The sequence below is a fragment of the Schistocerca gregaria genome, chromosome 5 (genome assembly GCF_023897955.1).
Source record: "Schistocerca gregaria isolate iqSchGreg1 chromosome 5, iqSchGreg1.2, whole genome shotgun sequence".
Taxonomy (NCBI): Eukaryota; Metazoa; Arthropoda; class Insecta; order Orthoptera; family Acrididae; genus Schistocerca; species Schistocerca gregaria.
In genome coordinates, this window is record NC_064924.1 from 172044821 (window position 1) to 172069903 (window position 25083).

General features: G+C 43.3%; 1 protein-coding gene across 2 annotated transcripts in view; it reads right to left on the bottom strand.

Moving 5' to 3' along the window:
* Positions 1-16965, bottom strand: part of LOC126273086 (cytochrome P450 6k1-like) — a 58089-nt gene extending 41124 nt beyond the window's left edge. For both annotated transcript variants that reach the window (XM_049976501.1, XM_049976500.1), the window contains exons 1-2: positions 16918-16965; positions 10692-10930 (exon numbers count right to left, since the gene is read on the bottom strand). In XM_049976501.1, the coding sequence (XP_049832458.1) occupies positions 10692-10930; positions 16918-16963 (285 nt within the window). In that variant the 5' untranslated portion in view covers positions 16964-16965. The remainder of the gene's footprint in view (positions 1-10691; positions 10931-16917) is intronic.
* Between the last annotated feature and the right edge of the window lie 8118 nt (positions 16966-25083).

Consider the following 25083-nt stretch of genomic DNA (forward strand, 5'->3'; position numbering starts at 1 on the left):
TGCAGCACCTAATTGCTGGTTAGATGTTCGTGCCTCTTCGGATATAGCATTTCCGGAAAGATGAATAGGGCGAGGTGATCCAATAGCTGGTGTCCACGACCATCGAATTTCTTCTTTTAGGGTTACGTCAAGGACCAGGTTTACCAAACTCCAGCGAACGACATCGCAGCATTACAGCGCAGAATTACTGTCATCATAGCACCCACCACTCACGAAATCGTGACCAACACACGAATGGAATTGGAATGTCGCGTGGATATCCTTAGAGCACCGAAAAGAAAACACGTCAACATTTATTAATTGTGTATGTGTACACAAAAACCTGAATAAGTTACCTTCACTTCAAGATAAAAGATATGTTTCAGTATATCCAGTATGGACGAAGAACTGCAGCTGTGATTTAAACTGGCGATTTATCTGGATATGAAGACACAATGTGTCACTTTTTTGGATTTGAGATACGATTTATTTTTTGTACCATTAATTAGTTTTCATGGCACTGAAGGCTCATCATCAAATGGAGGTGTTACAGGAGCATTATACCGTGGACCATGTGAAGCTGGAAGCTGTGGCGATTGTGGCTGGCCAAAATGACGGAAATTTAGTAATTGGTAATGAAACGTTTATGAAATGTTACTTTTTGGCTACTTACAGTGCACTGCATTGTGGTTTCCATAGCAAATCCATTTCCATAATGTACATTATTAGGTGTACACACAAATATACACAATATTTAGCTCCACTTGGTTTCACACTTATTTACAGAATGTAAACACGGGATGTAAATATAAAGGATATGCATGCAATAGACATAAAACTTCGCTACGTCATGATCTTCGGTCCGAGACGAATTGTATTACAAAATAAATATTTATAAGTACAGATAATATATTTAAGTGGATCTTGTTTGTTGCAGGTGTGTTCTTATATTGACAATATACAAGTAATATGGATCCATTGTGTAAATATTCTTTATATTTGCAGCCATTGTTTACCTTCTGTGAATAAGTGTGAAAGCAAGTGCAGCTAAATAATGTGAATATTTGTGTGTATATGTGATAACGTACATGTGAATGGATTGAATGGTTTTGCTATGGATACCACAATGCAGCGCACTGTAAGTAGCCAAAACTCAAAAACGTAACATTATTTCCGTTTCATAAACGTTTCGTTGCCGATTACTAAATTTCCGTCGCTTTCACCAACCACAGCATCTAACTACACTTGGTTGACGATATAACGTGCCTGCAACACTTCCATTTGATGATAAATCTGCAGTACCACGAAAATTAGTTAATGGTACAGAAATGAATCGTATCTAAAATTCAAAAAAGCGATGCGTTATATACTCCTACCCAGATAAATCGCCAATAAAAGATTTGTATGTATGTGTCATTTTTTCTGTCTTCTCCACATTTGTAATCTGGGAAAGAGTTCTGAGACACACTCTATTGTGTTCCAAAACTGGACCAAAACGCTGTTAACCAGGTAGTCGTAATTTTTTGACCCTGTGGTGTGAAAGATGTTACGTTAAAACAGCACTTTCTTTTTAATCACTGTCTTGTTTTCTTTAGATCGCAAAATAAATTTTGCATTCTTTTTCAGAGCTATCCCGTAATCGGTATTGACAGGTCGTGCAAAGTCTTTAAGTTATCTCTTAGCTAGGCAGTGCGGCAGTAGTGCGTTTCAGCTTTGGTGGGTCCGCTTGGTTTCAGCCGGTCGGGGGTTAGGCAGTTGTCTTGAACCATTCAGCAGATTTTAAAGTCACAGTTTTGTTATAGACGTGGAGTATGTAAGTTGGAAGCTATTCAGAGGTGGCGATTACAGAATTACAGTTTTTGCAGTGGATATTAATGCCGTATTTTACGGATTATGAGACGCTACGGACTAAAAGATGCACTTTAATTTTTAAGAAATTTTTGAGAAAACAACATTTTTTCCATTCTTATCATTATATTTCGAAACCAAATTTTAAAAAATCTTTGTTTATAAAAACGAACTGACCATTAAAATCCATGAAAATCGTCTTCCGAACTTTCTTCTTTTTCTTCTTCTTCTTCTTCTTCTTCTTCCTCCTACTCTTCCTCTTCATCGTCATATATAGGATGGTATTCACTGCCATCGAGAGCGTTACTTATGCAGCACTTCTCGAAAAATTTAAAAATAATGTCTTCTCTCAAACTAGACCACGACTGTTTTGTTCACTGACACACCTGTTAGGTCGTATGTCGTTTTAAAGTTCACTTCGGCCTGAATTAAATTTGAGTTTCAACCATCATCCACTTGTTCCCTACCTCTCTCATATACACTTTAAACGGTTTATTTATTGAGACATCAAGAAGTTGCAATTGTGGATTAAGTCCCCAGGAATAATAGCAAGCTCTGTATTTCCATGTCTCAATTTCTCTTTCACAGGATTTTTCAAATGACTGCTAAAGTAATCTAGCACAAGAAGAGACCTCATCTTCAATAAAGCACCTTTACTTCTATCCCATATATGTTTATTCATAATTTCATATCAGCCTCGTCCATTTACGTGAACAACAACACTTGGCGGTACTGCAAAAGGTCTTGGCATTGTTTTGCGCTTGAAAATGATCATACCGTCAACACAGCATGAAATGATAAAATTTAGTGCATTTTTTCTATGTCCACATGTTTTTATAGTTACAGTTTTACCACCATTCAGGGCAACAGTTGTGTTACTCGGCACATCAAATGTCAGAGGAGTTTTGTCCATATTCGCTATTTGGCTTAGTTCCATACTGGTTTTGTTTCGATTTTGAAAAATAAAGCGACGTAAAGATAAAAATCTCTCTTCATATCCTCGTCGCATTTTCTGGGTTATTTTGGTTTTGGTTCGCATGATAAGTCCATGACGCTTCATAAGCCAGTAGCACCAACCAGCCCACATTTACAGTCTGTTCAGTTCCATTGTACCACTAGCCTACGAGCTTGTATTCGAATAATTTTTGTATTGATTCCATTGCCGTTTTGACAGTGTCCTTGAATCCATTTCAATATGTCATATTCTAGTTTGGTCCATTTTGCATTCAGTCCTCTATTTGCACTTTTAGTCTTCTTCGTATTTTTCAGTTCATCTTTAGTAGCTCGCCAGTGGCGAATGGTTTTTCTGTTGGTGGAGGGCCGAAATACCGTTCAGCTGCTCTGTTTCCATGTCATTCTGCGTATGCTATTCCTTCCAACTTAAAGCCCGCATCATATGAATACCTGTTTTTTTTTCATTACGAAACTAGCTACTAAAAATTATTACAATGTTACCGAGAGCATAAATCACTTTCAGTTCAAGTTCGCTGGCACCGTAGACTGCAATAACGCATCATGCGCTAGACAGTGTTCTGGGTTTGTGAAACGGGGAGGAGGGGGGTGGGGAAGGGGGGGGGAGTGTTAGCTAGCTTGTGGATCCCCACATCTCATGTTCGTCGCATCGATGCACCGCAGCTGCCAGCTGAACCCAATGTTGCCAGAGAGATGGAGACAGCTTTCCCATGGCGTCGAATATATGGCCATTTTTAAGACTGGCAGGATTTTAAATAAAACCGTGGACATTTTTACATTAATTTCGAGTATAAGAGGCACCTGAATTTTGGAGAAAATTTTCTAACAAAACAGTGCATGCCATAATCCGTAAAACACGGTACGTAGCGTCTAAGATATTTCAGTTGGGTGATATTAGTATTTCACATTTAAAATGCTATGATTTCGCTTGCTGACTTGGTGATGAGTTGCGAGTGTGGTCTCGTAATTAGTCGCATGGTACTACCGGGGCTTCAGGTTCGATTACTACTAGTCAGTTGGAAGCTGATTACAGGACCGTGTCGTAATTATTCAGTCTAATCCATAGTGGACTTAGTTCCGTCATTGTCTCTCGCACTTCAGATTATTCAATGGATTATTGGAAAACATGTACAGAAAACTTGTGTTACTCTGATTGCTGGAAATTCATGTTCAAGTGCATTGTAAGGCCCACCTGGTGTATATTTACTGCTTGATTATTTTGACGTTAATACTGAGTATCAGTTCATTATTGTTGTTGCTCGTTTATGCTCTCCTCAGACATTTGTTTGATTTTGGTTCGTAATACTGATACATGTGTTACGCTATGCCATCTTGGACCCGACTGTTAGCAACATCCCTTTCGTCAAATCAGTGATCATCTACAATACAGATCATAAAATAATTCATTTACATTCTCTCTCAAGGTTTACTGATAAATATCCCGCTGTCTGCATGTACAATTTACAGATTACGAAAGATAAGTTTGGTCTATGACGCAGGGATGAAAATTTGCTGGGCAGTTTATATAATGTAGGCTATATATTGATGTTTCCATGCAATTATTTGTTCAAGAGGGCTACAGCTTTCCCAATAGTACGTGCACAATTATTTTGTTCTTGAACTACATTATTATTCAATTACTGGTGAGGTGTTATCTCCGCTAGATCCTTTTCAGATAAAATTATTGTGATTATTTTCAAGGGCCTCAGCCCATGGCACTGTGCATAGCCACGTGCGTACCACATTTCATATCAGTTTCACGTTGTGTGTTTTTTTCTGTAAGTGTGTACTGCAGTGATTAATTCTTTTGCTTACTTCGTAGTCAGATAACATTTACAAAATTCATTATTGGGCCATAAAACAAGCCATAGCTATAATAAATTAGCGCTTAGTCTATCTACTCGTGTTAGTATACCAGCTCCTAACACAGTTCATAACATACGTACAAGTGTATGTATTACTAATGCTAAAAAGCGAGATGAAACGGGAGGAGGACGTAAAATCAGTAACAGCTGAGCCAAATAGCAGGTCTGTGGGAAAGGACAGTTGATGCTTAAAGGAAATCGCTTACAAGACGCTAACGTGGTAAATTCACAGTCCTCGTGAAACAGACACGACAAAACAATATGTCGAATGAATTCAAAGACACACCGCTGGGTTCGTAACTGGACGGTATGGTCCACAGAAAAGCGCAAAGGAGGTGCTCGCATAACTTAAATGGCGGTCTAAGAGAGGCTGTTCTCGTGATACCTTATTGGGAAAATTTTAAGAAGACTGTACGACAGTTATGCTGCATCTATCGCATAGCTCACGTACATCCAGAGAATGGGAGAAGAGAGAACAGGGCTCGTAAAGGGGCATGTAGTCATTATTCTGTAGAATGAAATTTGAAAGCAGAAAATCTGCTAATTCTGGTGCGAAATTCGGTCCGCTACACACTGTACAGTGTGGAACATATGTTTAGGAACTGATTTCGATTCTGAAACTAAGAACGACACCCCTTCAATTGTGTGGTGACGTGTAAATTAATGATGTATCCGCAATGAATGAAGCGTGGCATTCATTATAAGCAGGATAAATTAGCAGGTGGAAAATTCATAATAAGTGTCGCTATATCACCAGAACTGTACGGCTCCGCAGCGTAGCGGTAGCGTTACCGCCTACCACCCAGGGGGCCCGGGTTCGATTCCCGGCAGAGGACTGGGTGTTTTCATCATCGTTGACTCAGAAGTCGCCGATGTGGCGTCTACTAAAGAGGACTTGCAATACAGCGGTCGAACTCCCCCGAAAGGGGTCTCACGGCCAATAATGCCATACGATACTTTTTTTCCATACCAGAAATAACTGGAGCTAAACACCTAACCTTTAGTAATATGATTGTCAATCAGCTGGGCCATGGAGATTGAACACCATAAGCAATGTAATATATAAGGTTCTGTCACATTAAAGTGACCACCGCGTATGTTCGACATTGTTGTGTACATAGTTCCGCGTAGTCAGCGCGTACACAACTTTCCCACTAGAGCGCGCCCCGCTAAGCACAACTACGCAGGCGCAGCGCTCGTCCGTCTACGCACTACGAGATGGCGCTGCCATAAAGACGGACCAAATTCTGCTTCCGCCGATCCGCGTATTAATTTGTAACGCAGCCAATGAGATTGCTGCTAACGTAGAACCTTTTCTCCTCGCGGATCACACTCGCGCAGTGATACCTGAACGCGCGAGGTATTATAACGAGTGTATAGACCTCCCATTAGTCAGTCTGCATTAGTCTGCATTTATCTGCACGTGTCTGTAGCAAAAAATGGTTCAAATGGCTCTGAGCACTATGGGACTCAACTGCTGTGGTCATCAGTCCCCTAGAACTTAGAACTACTTAAACCTAAGTAACCTAAGGACATCACACACATCCAAGCCCGAGGCAGGATTCGAACCTGCGACCGTAGCAGTCGCACGGTTCCGGACTGCGCGTCTAGAACCGCGAGACCACCGCGGCCGGCTGTCTGTAGCAGTCTGCATTAGTCTGTACTAGTTTATAGTCAAGTTTCAGTCTGCACCTAATTAAGATTATCATATTCCCGTACATAGCGATGAAGAGAAATGTATAGACACTTTGTCAAGTATCAGAGATATGTGAGAATAAGATTAACGTACCAAGACCAAAGGAACTTCAGATTGTCAATTGTAAACAGCATCCAGAATCAAGATACGTAATATCTATGATTTTTATTATTTTAATAAATGTGTGTGAAAATTAATCAAGTTCTGTTTAAAGTTGGTCACCGTCAGTCTGCTACTCTAAGCGTGCAAGTGGCATTTCTATCGTCTGACCTAACGACAGAAGATAAACACGCCACGATAAGACCACGAGACATGTTGCTGACACTCGCCTACTTCGTTAGAGCGACAAGTCAAATAATCTGATGGTGTGTGTACCGAAAGCCTTACAGTTTGCACACCACAGACATCAACGTGCAATAACTACTCACAATGTTGGCACCACCAACAGTGGAAAGCGTGTCGGCGGGTGGGTGGGGGGAGGGGGGGAGGACTCGGGAAACAGTGCAGTCATCGTCGTAGTGCGGGAACGGAGCGAATTATCTGACATCCAAAAGGGCATAATCGTTGGCCTTGGGACAAGGGTGGAAGCAATTCCAAACCGGCTAAGTGTATGAACCGTTCACATGCCGCCATGATACCTTGCATGGCAAAATGGCTCTATCCAAAACTGACGTCGAGGCAACTGGCAACTGTGGTGCACCATAGGCCATAGACGACAGGGGCGAGCGACGGCTGAAGAGATGTGTACGCGCGAATAGACGTGAAACAGTTGAGTAACTGACCGCCGAAGATGACTCAATGGGCTACCCACAGTGTCTCCTCAAAGGCCGATCAGCGAACGCTGTTGCGTACGGACCTCCACATTAGGAACCTGGTTCATTCACCCATGCTGACTACCGTCCTTCGGCAAAGGAGGCTGGAATTTGCTCGTCAGGACCGCAACTGAATGTCCATAAAGTGGCGACAGGTGGCCTTTTCAGATGGATCTCGTTTTCTGCTCCACAGGACAGATGGGTATTGGCGTGTACGGGGTGAAACGTCTGAAAGCAAACACCTTGCAACTACCGTCTGAAAGATCCATGCCGGAACAAGGGTCGTTATGATCCGGGGCATGTTTTTGTGGCATTCCTTGGGTATTTCGTGATTCTGGAAGGTACAGCGGATTAACGCAAGTATACGTCTATCCTTGGGGACCATGTCCACCCATACATCTACATCTACATGGTTACTCTGCAATTCACACTTAAGTGCCTGGCAGAGGGTTCATCGAACCATTTTCATACTACTTCTCTACCATTCCACTCTCGAATGGAGCGTGGGAAAAAGGAACACCTAATTTTTGCCGTTCGAGCTCTGATTTCTCTTATTTTATTATGATGATCATTTCTCCCTACGTAGGTGGGTATCAACAATGTATTTTCGCATTCGGAAGAGAAAGTTCGTGATTGAAATCTCGTAAATAGATCACATCGCAAAGAAAACCGCCTTTGTTTCAGTGAGTGCCACCCCAACTCGCGTATCATTCAGGGACACTCTCACCCCTATGGCACGATAACACGAAATGAGCCGCCCTTCTTTGCACTTTTTCGATGTCCTCCGACAATCCTATCTGGTAAGAATCCCATACCGCGCAGCAATATTGCAGCAAATGACGGACAACTGTAATGTAGGCCGTCTCTTTAGTGGGTTTGTCGCATCTTATAAGTGTTCTACCAACAAAGCGCAGTCTTTGTTTCGCCTTCCCCACAATATTACCTATGTGGTATTTCCAATTTAAGTTCCTTTTAATTGTAATTCCTAGGTAGTTAGTCGAAGTGACAGCCCTTAGATTTGTGCGATTTATCGTATACCCAAAATTTATCGGATTTCTTTTAGTACCCATGTGGATGACCTCGCAGTTTTCTTTGTTTAGTGCCAATTGCCACTTTTCTCATCATACAGACATTCTCTCTAGATCATTTTGTAATTCTAATTGATCGTCTGATGATTTTACTAGACGGTAAATTAGAGCGTCATCTGCAAACAATCTAAGGAGGCTGCTCAGATTATCACCTAGATCATTTACGTAAATCAGGAACAGCAGAGGGACTATGACACTACCTTGCGGAACGCCAGATATCACTTCAGTTGTACTCGATGATTTACCGCCTATCACTACGAACTGTGACCTCTCTAAAATGAAATAACGAATCTAGTCACACAACTGAGGCGATACTCCATATGCACGCAATTTGATTAATAGTCGCTTGTGAAGAACGGTATCAAAAGTCTTCTGGAAATCTAGCAATGTGGAATCGGTCTGAGATCCCTTGTCGACAGCACTCATTACTTCATGGGAATAAAGAGCTAGCTGTGTTGCGCAAGAACGATATTTTCTGAATCCGTGTTCGTTATGTATCAATAAGTCACTTTCTTCAAGGTGATTCATAATGTTCGAGTACAGTATATGCTCCAAAATCCTACTGCAAATTGAGGTCAATGATATGAGTCTGTAATTCAATGGGTTACTCCTATTTCTTTTCTTGAATATTGGTGTGACCTGTGCTACTTTCCAGTCTTTAGGAACAGACCTTTCCTCAAGAGAGCGGTTGTATATGATTGCTAAGAAAAGCGCTATTGTGTCTGCATACTCTCAGAGGAACCTGACTGGCATACCATCTGGACCGGAAGACTTGCCTTTCGTAAGTGATTTGAGTTGTTTCGCAACACCTAAGATATCTACTTTTATGTCAGTCATGCTAACAGCTGTTCTGGTTTCGAGTTCTGGAATATTTGCTTCGTCTTCTTTCGTGAAGTAATAACGGTAAGTTATATTTAGTAACTCCGCTTTAGTGGCACAATCATCGGTAACATGTAGATTTTTATTCCTCGGCACAAAACAACCAATGCAATTCGTCACACAGCTTGCAGTGTATGTACATGGCTCGAAGACCACCAGGATGAGTTTTCGGTACTTCCCTGGCTACCAAACCCTCCGGATTTCAGCCCAATTGATAATCTGTGGGTCCACCTCGGTCGTGCTGTTTGCACCATGGACCCTCAACCGAGGCACCTAGCGCAGCTGGTCACTGCACTGGAATCGGCATGGTTCCACATCCCTAACGGTACCTTCCAGAATCACACTTAGTCTCTTCCTGCACGTCTCGCAGCGGTCCGCAGCTTGTGGTCTCGCGGTCGTGTTCTCGCTCCTCGAGCATCGGGTCCCGTGTTCTATTCTCGGTGTGGTCAGGGATTTTCACCTGCCTCGAGATGACTGGATGTTTGTGTAGTCCTCATCATTTCATTATCATTCATCAAAATGGCGAGACTGGACTGAGTAAAGGTTGGGAATTTGCACGGGCGCTGATGACCGCACAGTTGAGAGCCCCACAAACCAAACAACACCATCATCATCATCATCATCACGTCTCTTCCTGCACGTCTCGCAGCGGTCCGCAGCTTGTGGTATCGCGGTCGTGTTCTCGCTCCTCGAGCATGGGGTCCCGTGTTCTATTCTCGGCGTGGTCAGGGATTTTCACCTGCCTCGAGATGACTGGATGTTTGTGTAGTCCTCATCATTTCATTATCATTCATCAAAATGGCGAGACTGGACTGAGTAAAGGTTGGGAATTTGCACGGGCTCTGATGACCGCACAGTTGAGAGCCCCACAAACCAAACAACACCATCATCATCATCATCATCACGTCTCTTCCTGCACGTCTCGCAGCGGTCCGCAGCTTGTGGTCTCGCGCTCGTGTTCTCGCTCCTCGAGCATGGGGTCCTGTGTTCTATTCTCGGTGTGGTCAGGGATTTTCACCTGCCTCGAGATGACTGGATGTTTGTGTAGTCCTCATCATTTCATCATCATTCATCAAAATGGCGAGATTGGACTGAGTAAAGGTTGGGAATTTGCCCGGGCGCTGATGACCGCACAGTTGAGAGCCCCACAAACCAAGCAACACCATCATCATCATCATCATCACGTCTCGCAGCGGCCAGGGCTGCAAAAACTGATTACTCAAGCATCTGATAGGTGGTCATCTTAATATGAGTTGACAGTGTAATACCAGAGGCAGTGAAGGAATTCACATTCTCTAAAAGCTTGCGAAAGGGAAAGGGCACAAAATTTCAGAAAATTAAAATAAATATGTCCGCGGATTGTATGGTTCAAATCTACCTGGAATCACTCAAACTAAGAAACTTCACCCTCAGGAGAAATGGAAATTACCTAGATCGCTTTTTTGTCATTCGGTCTTACATAGATTTACAAATTAGTTACGTTGCACAGAAATTTGTCACTGCGAAGTACTCACACTCTACATTCACCGTTTAATCACTTGAAACCGCTCACCTCGAACATCATTTTTAGCTTTCCAGAGGTGAACGCCGGGGTGAGCTTGGAGCGCAGTCTCTTCCACTTGCTACCGTTGAGAAACAGCAGGTGCTGGTTGAGCGGCTCGCTGTCATCGAACGGTATGCACCTGTCCTGGAAGGCGTCGAAGTCCTTGACCAGAACGTCGCGAATCAGATCCGGGTCCATCACCAGAAGCGCCGGCGTGTGCAGCGCGTAAATGCCGAGGAAGCGCTCGTCTGTGGCAACACAAAACAGTATTAAGAAAACGTTGAGTTGGAGCTTCCTGTACCGTGGTGATTAGACGCTCCAGGGAAGCTGTAGTACTTCTTGATATTATTTTAAACTGTCTTGTCTCAAGGGCAGAGCAGCACGAAAGTGAATCTGCGTCCCTGGCCGGACAGCGAACCCCCCCCCCCCCCCCCCCCCCCCGCCCCACGTCCCCCGTCCCGCCAATATCACCACCGTTCCTTTTCCTAATTTTTTCTGAGCAGATTTAGCAAATTTTATAAGTGAGTTTAATAAAAATGAAGAAATACTGCAACTGTAACATAAACTATGTTGTAGGAAACAAATTTTACAACTCTATAAAAAGTTGAAATAGCACATAATCTGTATCTTGTTTACTGGCTGAGAGCCTGGTGTTGCCTGGGTATGTATTTTCACGCATCAAAAAAGGTTTTGCATCACCCTGGTTCCCATAACTCCTGAAAATAGACGTTCACTGCGGATATTGTACCACAGACACGGTCCCTTTCACTGTTCAGAGAGGTCACTAAACCCGCCCAAAGATGTAAACAACCATGCATGAGAAGCGCCTATTAGACGGAGATGGTCCGACAGCCGATCAGTTCCAGTCATTCCACCAGGAAGGAGGTACACGGCACGTGTTGGCTGTAGTTCAACCATGCCTAGACGGTCAATACCGCGGTTCCATCACGTCCGCATTGTTACTTTGTGCCAGCAAGGGCTCTCAACAAGAGCAGTGTCCACGCGTCTCGGAGTGAATCAAAGCGATGTTGTTCGGACATGGAGAAGATACAGAGAGACAGGAACTGTCGATGACATACTTCGCTCAGGCCGCCCGAGGGATATTATTGCAGTGGATGACCGCTACCTACGGATTATGGCTCGGAGGAACCCTAACAGCAACGCTACCACGTCGAATAATGCATTTCGTGCAGCCACAGGACGTCGTGTTACGACTCAAGCTGTGCGCAATGGGTTGCACGATGCGCAACTTCACTCCCGACGTCCATGGCGAGGTCCATCTGTGCAGCCACGACACCATGCAGCGCGGTACAGATGGGCTGAACAACATGCCGAATGGATGGCTCGGGATTGGCATCACGTTCTCTTCAGCGACGAGTGGCGCATATGCCTTCAACCAAACAATCGTCGGAGACGAATGTGCAGGCAACCCGGTCAATATGAACGTCATAGACACTCTGCGCAACGAGTGCAGCAAAGTGGAGGTTCCCTGCTGTTTTGGGGTGGCATTATGTGGGGCGACGTACGCTGCTGGTGGTCATGGATGGCTCCGTTATGGCTGTAGGATATGTGACTCCCATCCTGCAACCGATAGTGCAACCATATCGGCAGCATATTGGCGAGGCATTCGTCTTCATTGACGACAATTCGCGCCCCCATCGTGCACATCTTGTGAATGACTTCCTCCAGGATAACGACATCGCTCGACTAGAGTGGCCAGCATGTTCTCCAGACATGAACCCTATCGAACATGCATGGGACAGATTGAAAAGGGCTGTTTATGGACGATGTGACCCACTAACCACTCTGAGGGACTACGCCGAATTGCCGTTGAGCAGTGGGACAATCTGGACCAACAGTGCCTTGATGAATTTGTGGATAGTATGCCACGATGATCAGGCATGCATCAATGCAAGAGCACGTTCTACTGGGTAATAGAGGTACCGGTGTGTTCAGCAATGTGGACTACAACCTCTGAAGGTCTCGCCGTATGGTGGTGCAACATGAAATGTGTGGTTTTCATGAGCAATAGAAAGGCGGGAATGATGTTTATGTTGATCTCTATTCCAATATTCTGTTTCCTGCGCGCTTCTGTAAAGTTTGGAAGACAGGAGACGAGGTACTGGCAGAAGTAAAGCTGTGAGGACGGGGTGTGAGTCGTGCTTGGGTAGCTCAGTTGGTAGAGCACTTGCCCGCGAAAGGCAAAGGTCCTGAGTTCGAGTCTCGGTCCGGCACACAGTTTTAATCTGCCAAGAAGTTTCGTATCAGCGCACACTCCGCTGCAGAGTGAAAATCTCATTGTGGATGCGACATTTAGTTTGATCACTGCAGGTCGCACTCTAACATGTAACTGACCTTGCGGTCTCTGGCGCCTAGCCTCAGTTCGCTCGGCTCCCCCCCTCCCCCATCGGCGGTTCGAGTCCTCCCTATGGCATGGGTGGGTGGGTGTGTGTTGACCTCAGCGAAAGTTAGTTTAAGTTAGGTTAAGAATTGTGTAAGATTAGGGACCGATGACCTCAGCAGTTTGGTCCCATATCATCTCACCACAAACTTCCAAAATTCTAACATGTAACTCACATCCACAAGATACAAAACAGAAACTACAATCCCATAATGCTATTCTATCGAAACTATATGGAGCGACATGGGGTTTTGGAGCGAGCACATGGAGGAATTCAGAGCTAGCGCTTCTCCACAGAGCGTCTGAATACCATGTCACCAGTCTGGATGAGAGGTGCACACGTGGCTATAGTGGACGTCCAACTGAAGAAGACAATGCGGATGATCTCGGAACATTCAGGGCCATCTCCTGTGCCTGGCTGCCCGTCCTAGGAAACATTGAGCCCCCTGAAACTATGCAATCACAGATATCCACAAGGTCATACAGAAAAACCCTACACAACACAGATCTCTCTATACAGCAAGATCTAGCACATACAGAAATCCAAGTCATATTTATGGAAAATCGTCGAAGAACTGCAAGGCTTCACTCGAAGTGGACACAGGAACCGAAACTTAGTGAACGGCCCCAACTAGAAGATCGATGGATTCAACCACCCGATGAAATTGTGGACAACTCTGAATCTTGTCAGGACGGGAGTTGGTAGGTGCAAGCAACTAATGAACAAATGGGGCCTGTCAGATAATCCTGAATATGAGAGCGCAGAAATCCAGTCAGAGGACCATTTACTTTGTGTGAAGTACATGGCTATGAGGGCGATCTAAAAGGACCTACACAGACTCTCAGACTCAGCCACAGAGTGGCTCAAAAATATTTGTAATACTGTGTAGTATTATAAGCATATATGTAAAGAATATTTTAACTCAGTACACAGTTATCAGAATATTTAATTAATATATTATGCAATGAATGGCTTTGTAAATACCGAACGGGCAAGTAAATAAACCACTGTAGATGAAACATGGGTTCATCATTCTGAATCAGAGAGAAAACGCTAGAGCATGGAATGGAAATGCCTCGGAATGCCAGCCAAAATAAATTGCAACAGTCAACCTCTGCGGGAAAAGTGGTGCTAACAGTTGTCTTGAGATGTCCATCGAACAATTTTGGTTACACAATCAGGAAAAAGGGTCAGCAAAAAACACCCAACGTTAAGAAACCAGTAAATCGAAAAACGCACCAAGGTCTATAGTCAAACGGCGTTTTTTTTTCATTTATTTGGTCGAATTAAAGATGTTTTAAGAGATCATCGCTTCACCTGCGATGAAGAAGTGTTTCGAAATTGATTTTATTCTTGTTGTGTGTAAGCGACATCAGCGCAGTAACTACGGTGGCTTCTTGAATTAACAGATGTAAAGAACAGATATGCATTCGATCAGTCAGTTGTGAGCAAGAAGTGTTAAGTACAGGATGTGATCTGCGGCCGTAGTGTGCCAACGTTGTTGCATCATAAATCGCAGCAGAACAACATCTCTAAACTAAGTGTTCAAGACATCATCCAGAACGTACGAATGGTTCAAATGGCTCTGAGCACTATGGGACTGAACATCTGAGGTCATCAGTCCCCTAGAACTTATAACTACTTAAACCTAGCTAACCTAAGGACATCACACACATCCATGCCCGAGACAGGATTCGAACCTGCGACCGTAGAGGTCGCACGGTTCCACACTGAAGCGCCTAGAACCGCTGGCCACAGAACTCCGGCTCCAGAACGTTCTGAAGAAGAAAAAAGTGTGTGCAAAGATTGCACACAGACAGTAACAAAAACGACAATGCGTGGAGGCCTGCTGCAATTTCATTGAAATGAAAAACGCGGACAGTTTTTTCTCGAAAAATTCATCATGGGTGACGAAACTTGATGTTACCTATACGAACCTACCACAAAACGACAGTGTGCATAATGGGTCTCGGATGGCTCGCCGAAACCAAAGGAGATGCGAATGTGACGAAAGTTGAACAACATCCCAAAGAAGAACTCTTTCGACAGTTTCAGGTGGTTGTATTAAATAAGTTGTACTCAGATGCTGGGGAGACTATGAAGAGCACCTGAAGCATTAAAACCGTCACCTTAACTTTTCTCTAGTTTTTTACTAACCCAGCGTAGAAATTTTTTGGATTGATGTGATACGTAGCTCGCTATGCAACCGAAGGTTTTAATTGAATGTATTGGAGAGCTTACACAACTTCGGACAAAACGTGCTGCGAAGCAGGGTTAATATGTTTATAAATGATGTCACTGTAAATTTTTCACTGTTATTGTAATAAACTAGAAAAATGTTCTGCAGATATTTTTTGATTTCCTCTCTTACATGCACACGACAGTTGCAATCCATTTAGATAAACATTCATTTAGAAAATGGATTACAAAAATCGAAAAACTTTATCAAACTTATGTAACACGTAAGCGACAATGAATTACTATATTACAGAGCGAGAGGTTAGGTTAGATTAGATTAGATTAGTTTTTCGTTCCATAGATCCGTGCTGAGGAGATCCTCGTGGATGTGGAACATGACAATTTTTTTTAAAGATGAAATTACAATACTAATAGTATGAATATATACATCATTTCCTTCTATTTAAAAATTCGTCAGAGGAGTAGAAGCAGTTGGCCACTAGTAAGTCTTTCAGGGTCCTTTTAAACTGATCTTTATTTGTAACTAAATTTTTTATGTTTGCTGGCAAATTATTGAAGATGAGTGTTCCTGAGTAGTGGACCCCTTTTTGAACTAAAGTAAGTGCTTTTAAGTCCTTGTACAGATCATTTTTGTTCCTGGTATTGTATGTATGAACTGAGCTGTTTGTTGGAAAAAGAGATATATCATTTAGGACAAATTTCAATAAGGAGTAAATATACTGAGAGGCAGTAGTCAGTATACCCAGTTCTTTGAAGAGGTTTCTACAGGACGTCCGTGAATGTACTCCACAAATAATACGTATTACACGCTTCTGGAAAAGTTTTTTTTGACTTGAAGAGTTACCCCAAAATATTATACCATATGACATTATGGAATGAAAGTAGGCAAAGTCTGCAAGCTTTTTCATTTTTATGTCGCCTATGTGTGCTAACACTCGAATTGCAAATACAGATTTCTTAAGGCGTTTCTGCAGTTCTATCGTGTGCTCCTCCCAACTGAATTTATTATCAAGTTGTAATCCCGGAAATTTAAGACTGTCAACCTCTTCTATCTGCTCTTCTTCATACTTTATGCATATGCTGGGGGGAAACCTCTTGTAGGTTCTGAATTGTATATAGTGAGTCTTTTCGAAGTTTAATGTCAGTGAGTTAGCTTTAAACCATTTATTAATATCCATAAAAATATCATTAGCAGATCTTTCTAGAACTACACTCGACATACTATTTATTGCAATACTTGTGTCATCTGCAAACAAAACGAACTCTGCTTCTGACAGTGTAACTGATGAGAGATCATTAATGTACACAAGAAAAAGTAATGGCCCTAAGATGGATCCTTGTGGGACACGAGATGTAATTTCTTCCCATTCTGATGATGACTGATGACTTAATTCACTAGTCCCATGCATTGGCACCATTTGTTTCCTGTTGGCGAGGTATGACTTGAACCATTTTGCAGCACTGCCTGTGACACTATAGAATTCTAATTTATTTAAAAGGATGTTGTGGTTCACACAATCGAATGCCTTTGACAAATCACAGAAAATACCTCCTGCTTATAACTTGCCACATATGTAACTTGTTACATATGTAACCATATGTAAGGGAAGATAGTACAAAAGTTTATTACATACCTCGATATCGTTTGTAGATTTCGTGTATTTTAAACTCTATTCGCATCTTTCCCAGAATGGTCTCCTTCCCGATACTTCCATACGGGAAGACGGCTTCGGCGTGCGGCACGCCCCTCTGCCTCCAGTAGGAGTACCAATAGAGAAACCAGAGGTAGAACGCGGCCAACAGCACCAAAACCGCGAGCAGTGCCTCGCTCCACCACGACTCCAGCAGCATTGCCATGGCGACGGCGCTAGCGGAGGCGGCCACAGATCGGATTCGCCTGGTGACCACGGCCTGAGGGTGTCAGAGACGATGTGACCATCGTGAACAGGAAACTCATTGAATCCAATCGTCTTATTTATTGTCTCGTAAGAGATTTCATCACACCCAACACATTAATCTTCATCTCATTCATCGTAGTCATTTCAAATACGAACTGAATAAAATTAGAAATTCACCTCTCACAAACCATGTGGAATGTTACAAGATCACACAGACCGAGAATATGGCAGATATCAGCAAAATTTTGCTGACACTCAATGGGGGGAAAACGGTGTTTCGCGAATGGTAAAACACGTAGGCACCACCCACTGACACATGATGAACCCTATTGTATGGCAAGCGCACAGCAGGTTGTTTCGAAAAGAAATTGTGAACTACAAAAAATAAAAAGAAGATCTACATTACCACTAACATTTAAGGAGGGCTTGTTTCGATTGTGATACAAGTCCATTACCTCCATTTTTCTGCCTATAATGCTTCTGAAATTAATGATCCAAATAAACAGAAAGAAAAGTTCATCTCTAGCAAGAAGCCATATGCTTGAATATTTCTGGTGTCTCAACTGCAGATTGTTCAGCGCTCATTTAACTTTAGGACTCTGTATCTCAAAATGAACAAAAATGGACTTGTACCACTATTGAAATAAGCCCTTCATATGCTGACATGGATAAGATTAGTTTCAATGGGTGTAGCACATGAAAGATTGAGCCTCACGAAGCAGGAAAAAAATTGACTCTGAAATAAAAACAAAACAATAGTGAAAATACACTGAGACGACAAAAATGATGGGACACCTCCTAATGTCATTTGGGACCTCCTTTTGACCGCCGTAGTGCATCAACTCGACGTGGCATGCACTCAACTAATCGTTGGAAGTCCCGTGCAGAATGATTGAATCATGCTGCCTCTACAGCCGTCCATATTGGCGAAAATGTTGCTGGTGCAGGAGTTTGTGCAGCAAATTACCTCTCGATTATGTCTTATAAATGTTGATTGGATTCATGTCAGGTGATCTGGGTGGCCAAATCATTCGCTCGAATTGTCCGGCACGTTCTTCAAACCGCCCGCGAACAATTGTGGCCCAGTGACATGGGGCATAGTCATTCCACCCTTGTTTGGGAACATGAAGTCTGTGAATGAGTGCACATGGTTTCCAAGTAGCTGAACATAACCACTTCCAGCAATGATCTGTTCAGTTGGACCAGAGGACCCATCCGTTCCATGTCAACACAACTCGCACCATTACGGCGCCACAAGCAGCTTGCACCGTGCCTTATTGACAACTTGGGTCCATGGCTTCGTGGGATCGGAGCCGCACTCGACCCTGCTATCACCTCTTACCAACTGAAATCTGGACTCGTCTGACGAAGCCACGGTTGTCCAGACGTTTAGGGTCTGAAAGATATAGTTACAATCCTAGGAGAGGCGATGCAGATGATGTCGTGCTGTTAGCAAAGGCACTCGCATCGGTAGTCTGCTGTCACAGCCCATTAGTGTCAAATTTTGCAGTACTGTCCTAACGGATACGTTCGTCGTACGTTCCATATTGATTGCTGCCGTTATTTCACTCAATGTTGCTTGTCTGTTAGCACTGACAATTCTACCCAAACGCTGCTGCTCTCGGGCGTTAAGTGAAGGCCTTTGGTCAATGCGTTGCCCTTGGTGGGAGGTAATGTCTGAAATCTGGTATTCTCGGCACACTCGTTACACTGCTCATCTTGGAATATTGAATTCCGAAGCGGACTGTCTCATGTTTGTAGCTCCCACTACCATTCCGCGTTCGAAGTCTGTTAATTAGTGTCATGCGGCCATAATCACTTCGGAAGTGTTCTCACATGAATCACCTAAGTACAAATGACAGCTCCACCACCGCACTGACCTTTTATACCTTTATATTACCGATATCTGTGTGTTTACATATCGTTATCTTATGACTTTTGTTACCTCAATGTAAAGGCAGTCTGTTTGAAAATTGCATATCTTTGCACATCTGTGAAATCTTAAACTTGCGCTACTTCACATTTCTTCAAGTATATGGCATTTGCGTGTTATGTCCTCTTTTCGTGTGCTAGTATTGGCTGCTGTTACCGGCCGCGGTGTCCGAGCGGTTCTAGGCTCTTCAGTCCGACCCACGCAGCTGCTACGGTTGCAGGTTTGAATCCTGCCTCGGGCATGGATGTGTGTGATGTCCTTAGGTTAGTTAGGTTTAAGTAGTTCTACGTTCTAGGCCACTGATGACGTCAGATATTAAGTCCCATAGTGCTCAGAGACATTTGAACCATTTTTCTGGCTGCTGTTAGTTTCTAATCGATTTCTCTTTCTTGGTGTATCTGTTGATTTCTTCCCCATTGGTCGATGATCCACTATTATTTTGTTCATTCTACTTCACTTATTCATTTGACATGATCACTTCATTTATTTCTATATTCTTTCATCTGTTCAGTTAATACTTTTAGGTCCTAGTTCTTGTCTGTATTCTTTATACTATCAAATAATCTGTAGCAGGTGCTCTTCTCAGAAACCTTATTGCCGCAGTTTGCATTCTTTGTTCATTTCCAGCTGTTATGGTGCAGTGTTCTCCATGTGGTCCCGGTAATGTAACAAAATCTTTCAATTTTCTTGGTATTTCTTTTTCGTTTGTGGAGGTGATGGCATTTCCCAAGAAGTCTAGTTCTTGCACTCTGCCTTCTAGCTGTTTATTATCATTTTCTTTGGAGCCGGGTCTTTGCCTTTAGAAGCTCTGATTTTGTTTCTTCTTGGATTGAAACGCTTTAGTTCTTGCAAGTTATATTTAATTTATAAATCACTTCTGGAAGGCTGCTCTCACTGTCAGCTACAAGTTTGGTCTTCGGCAAAGAGCGTTATTATCTAATTTTGTCGGTTAATGTTATAAATGTGGAATTTTGTTTTTGCCTATTATTTCGTCACATTGTAAGTGGGCTGCTTCTGTGTTGGCAACGTTGTGTAGCGCTTTGCATTGGATCTCTGACTACTTGCTCTGAGCACTATGGGACTCAACTGCTGTGGTCATCAGTCCCCTAGAACTTAGAACTACTTAAACCTAACTAACCTAAGGACATCACACACGTCCATGCCCGAGGCAGGATTCGAACCTGCGACCGTAGCAGTCACGCGGTTCCGGACTGAGCGCCTTAACCGCGAGACCACCGCGGCCGGCCTCTTTTGTATTAATTATTTGAAGTCAGGTTGTAATTTCTTTTTAAGCAGTCAGATTGCGTTGCGCTAGAATATTGTGGGTCAGTGTTGCCATGATAAGAAAAAGTAAAGAGAAAGTAGGCTCAGCACGTTTAGTTTTATCAGCTGTTTCAGAATCAAATAAAGTAGAAGTTTCATCTTCTCAGTCGTTCAGCAGTTTGAGTGCAGATTCACACATTTAAATAAAGAAGTTTCAACATCATCAAGACAAAGTACCGTTGCCAAACTCAATCCTTGTCGTAAGTCTAGATTTGTCGTTATTAAAATATGCTCGTTTCCGGCAATGCGCTTGTTGGGTTTGGTACATTTATGGCATTGCTCTTTTTAAATATCTAGGGTTTCCCAAAACATTGTGCTCTCTACATTATTAAAGGCTTTCAAGTAGTCAGTGAACTGTACGTGTGTTTCTCTGTTAAATTCTACGTACTCTGTGATTACTTATATACTGACAAATGTGTTTTCTGAGCAGGACCTACTCTTCCTGAGCCCAGTTTGTTCTTCCAAAAGGATATTTTCGAAACTTACTGCGAATCTGTGATATTATCCTAGAAAATGTTGAACATCCAGTGTTGAGTACAGAAGTGCCCATATAATTCTCACAGCGCTTCTATCTCCTTTCTTAAGTACAGACTGTACTATGGCTAATTACCGTCAGTTCGGCATTTTTTTTCTTTGCCCAACATTTGTTGAAGAAGAAGGAATTTTGTCATTTCATTCTGTCCACATTTCTTGTTTCTTCTCTTCAGGTGTTACAACCTGTTCATCTAATTATTCATTTGTTTCGTACTCTTCCATCCAAATTCTTTTTTTTAGTAATCCAAATCTACTAATGGTTAGCATTCAGTACCTTCTTGCTCTACCCTGAGCTTTATAATACGCTATCTGATCAAAAGTATCCGGACATCAGTGTGTATACGGTACTGAACACTAGATGTCGCGGGAGGCTGCCCCTCCGGTATAAAAGGAGGCGTAGAGTACTATGTTGTGTTGTGTTGTGTTGTCAGTACGGCAGCATCAACAGTGCAAAGGTCCGTAAGGGTGAGCTTAGTCACTTAGAACGTGGACTACTCATTGGAAGTTACCTGAGTAACAAATCCATAAGCGACATTTCCACTCTTCTAATACCGCCCGAGTCGACGGTTGTAAATGTGATTATTAAGTGGAAACGCTAAGATACAGCCACAGCTAAGGCAAGAGCAGGCAGACCTCATGTACTGATGGAGAGGGACCGTTGAACATTGCAGAAGGTGGTTATAAAAAGCTGCATGAAGCCACGAAAAAGGAATTCGTGAGTTCCAAAGTGCTACCACCAGTTCAGCTGGCACCATGACTGTGCGTAGAGTGTCTCTGGTGAATTCGATGGGCGTAGTGCTGGCCCCTGCTATCGACACCACGAAGATGCTCCTTGTTATCTGAGCATCGCGGATCACACAGACGATCTGGAAGTGTCAGCTTGGAGCACACAAGTTCGTAACGTTTTAATTTTGCATATTGGTATACCGGTCGCTATGGATTTATTTAGACACTGTCATTTTTTATTTCTAATTACCTGTGCTATGTGAGTTTACATGTTGTCGTTTGGTAATTTGGAAATAGTGGATGGAGCTGTGGACGCTAGAAAATGGAGTGTCAAGTGGAGAAATTGGAAAATTTCCGGCATATTCTTCTGTCTGAATTCAATAGAGCGGTGACAGCAGCGGAGGCAGCAAGAAACATTAGCGCCTTGTATGGGGATGATGCATTGGACAGGGCACTGCAAGTAAATGGTTTTCTCGTTTCGAAGAGGATCGTTTTGACATTAGCGACTCTCCATGTTCAGGAAAACGTTCGGGTTTTGTTGAATATTGAATCGACATTGATCCACGTCGAGAACTGACCAATGTGATGAACAGTTGTCATTACACATTGTGCGATTTTTGCATGTAATATGAAAGGTTCACAAATCGGATGTATGGGTACCGCATACTCTAAGTCAAAATTACAAAAATCGGCGTTTGGGCATATGTGCATCTCTGCTTGTTCGTCATCAATTGGCACCTGAACGACACTGTCCATTCTTATCCTGTATCGTCAACAGAGACCTCAAATGGTATTTTTATGCTAACATAGAAAGAAGAGAGGAATGGTTGAGCCCAGACAAAGCAGCAATTCCCAGTGCAGCCATAAAACAGCGACGTCGTGGTGTACTACGAACACTTTCCCCGACGTGTAATCGTCAATGCAGACATTTATTAACGAGAGCAGAGACGGCTTGCAGACGCAACCGAAGAATTGCGACCAGGAAGGCAGCGTGGAATGAGGCTACTGTACGACAACGCGCGCCAGCATTCTGCTAAACTGACAAAAAACACCATACAGGATTTGGGTTGGAAAGACATTCTGCGCCCACCTTATTCGCCTGGTCTTGCGCCCTCAGATCTTCACCTTTTTCGCTCTCTGAACACCAGTCTTCGGCCGGCCACTGCGGCCGAACGGTTCTAGGCGCTTCAGTCCGGATCCACGCGGCTGCTATGGCCGCAGGTTCGAATCCTGCCTCGGGCATGGATGTGTGTGATGTCCTTAGGTTTACGTAGTTCTAAGTCTAGGGGACTGATGACCTCAGATTTTAAGTCCCATAGTGCTCAGAGCCATTTGAACCATTTTGAACCACCAACCTTCAAGGAACTTCCTTTCCGGATTAAAATACGCTCCGAACATGGCTCGGGTTGTTCATCGCCTCAAAACTACGTGATTTCTACAGTTGCAGGATCGAAAAGTTACCCCAGAGTTGGCAAACTGTTGTAAATACTGAAAAATAATATATTACTGATGACTAAAGTCTCTTTTACATGTATCTGCTATGTTTGTTTGATTTATGTAAAAACGCTACGAACTTATGCACCAATCCAAAAGCAAGACACACCGAAAGAAGTTCTCCGCACCATCGTCGGCGGCCTGTCTTGAAACCGACCGACTCACGCACAAGAGGTCAGTTCTACCCCAGACTAAGTTCCCGTCAACGCATAGTCCACAGCAAGCAGCGAGGAGAGGGCCATGTCTGGTGACAACAAAGCTACAGACAAGCAGTTATACTCTTCAAGGTAATCTGGCAGTCCTTACACGTGTTTTTGAACTTCTTTTTTGAACAGTGCTGTGTTATATTAACAACGACAGTCTGTTTGAGCACAAGTATTAGACCGGTTCTCCCTATGCTTTTAAATGTACCCACGTCACAGTAAAGAAGAAGTTGTACAACAAAAGATAACTGTTCTTTTTGAGTGTAGATATAATCAATTCTTACATTTTAGGCATGCAGTAATAATGTCATTTATCCCTGTTTGTGACCAATTCATTTGTGACAGCCCGTCATGGGAGAGTAGAAAGGAATGGGTTACAATAATCGAGCGGTTCCTTAGGAACCACACATTTCTGCAGTCAATCTTAAGCGACGCTTGATGTGTGTAAACAGCGACCGTGGATGACTGGAAATGTGAAATTTGGAGTTTGAATTACTTTGTACCCTGTGGCATTTCGATGAAATGCATTGGGTTTGACGAATGCCTGGAGAACCTTGCCTGCTTTGTGTGTAGTGCCAACACTTAAAGTATGGAGGAGGTGGTGTTACGTAAGGGCGTTTTTCGTGGTTAGGGATGCACAAGGATATGATCATACATTGAAGAGCCAAAAAAACAGGCACACCTGCCTAATACCCTGTGAGGACTCCGCGAGCACGCAGAAGAGCCGCAACACTATTTGGCTCGGACTCGAGTAATGTCTGAAGTAGTGCTGCAGGGAACTGACACCATGAATCCTGCGGGACTGTCCATTAATATGTAAGATTACGACGGGGTGGAGGTCTCTTCTGAACAGCACGTTGCAAGGCATCGCAGATATGCTCAATAATGTTCATGCCTGGGGAGACTGGTGGCCAGCGGAAGTGTTTAAACTCAGAAGAATGTTCCTGAAGGCACTCTATAGCAATTCTGGATGTGTGTGGTGTCGCATTATCCTTCTGTAATTGTCCAAGCCCATCTGAATGCACAATCGATATGGATGGACGCATGAGATCAGACAGGGTGCTTACGTACGTGTCACGTGTCATAGTCGTATCTAGACGTATCAGGCGTCAGATGTCACTCCAACTGCACACGTCCCACACCGTTACAGAGTGTACACCAGGTTGAACAGTCCTTTGCTGACATGCACGGTCCATGGACTCATGAGTTTGTCACCATACCCGTACACGTCCATCCGCTCGATACAATTTGAAACGAGACCCTTTCGACCATGCAACACGTTTTCAGTCATCACCAATCCAATGTCAGTGTTGACGGGCCCAGGCGAGGCGTAAAGCTTTGTGTCGTGCCATCATCAAGGTGAACGAGTGGGCCTTCAGCGCCGAAAGCTCATATCGACGATGTTTCGTTGAATAGTTCGCACGCTGACACTTGTTGAAGGCCCAGCACTGCAATCTGCAACAGTCTGCGGAAGGGTTGCACTTATGTCACGTTGAACGATTCTGTTCAGTCGTCGTTGGTCCCGTTCTTGCAGGATGTATTTCTGGCCGCAGCGACGTCGGAAATTTGATGTTTTACAGAATTCCTGATATTTATGGTACACTCGTGAAATGGTTGTATGGGTAAATACCCACTTGATTGCTACCTCGGAGATGCTGTGTCCCATCGCTCGTGCGCCGTCTATAACAC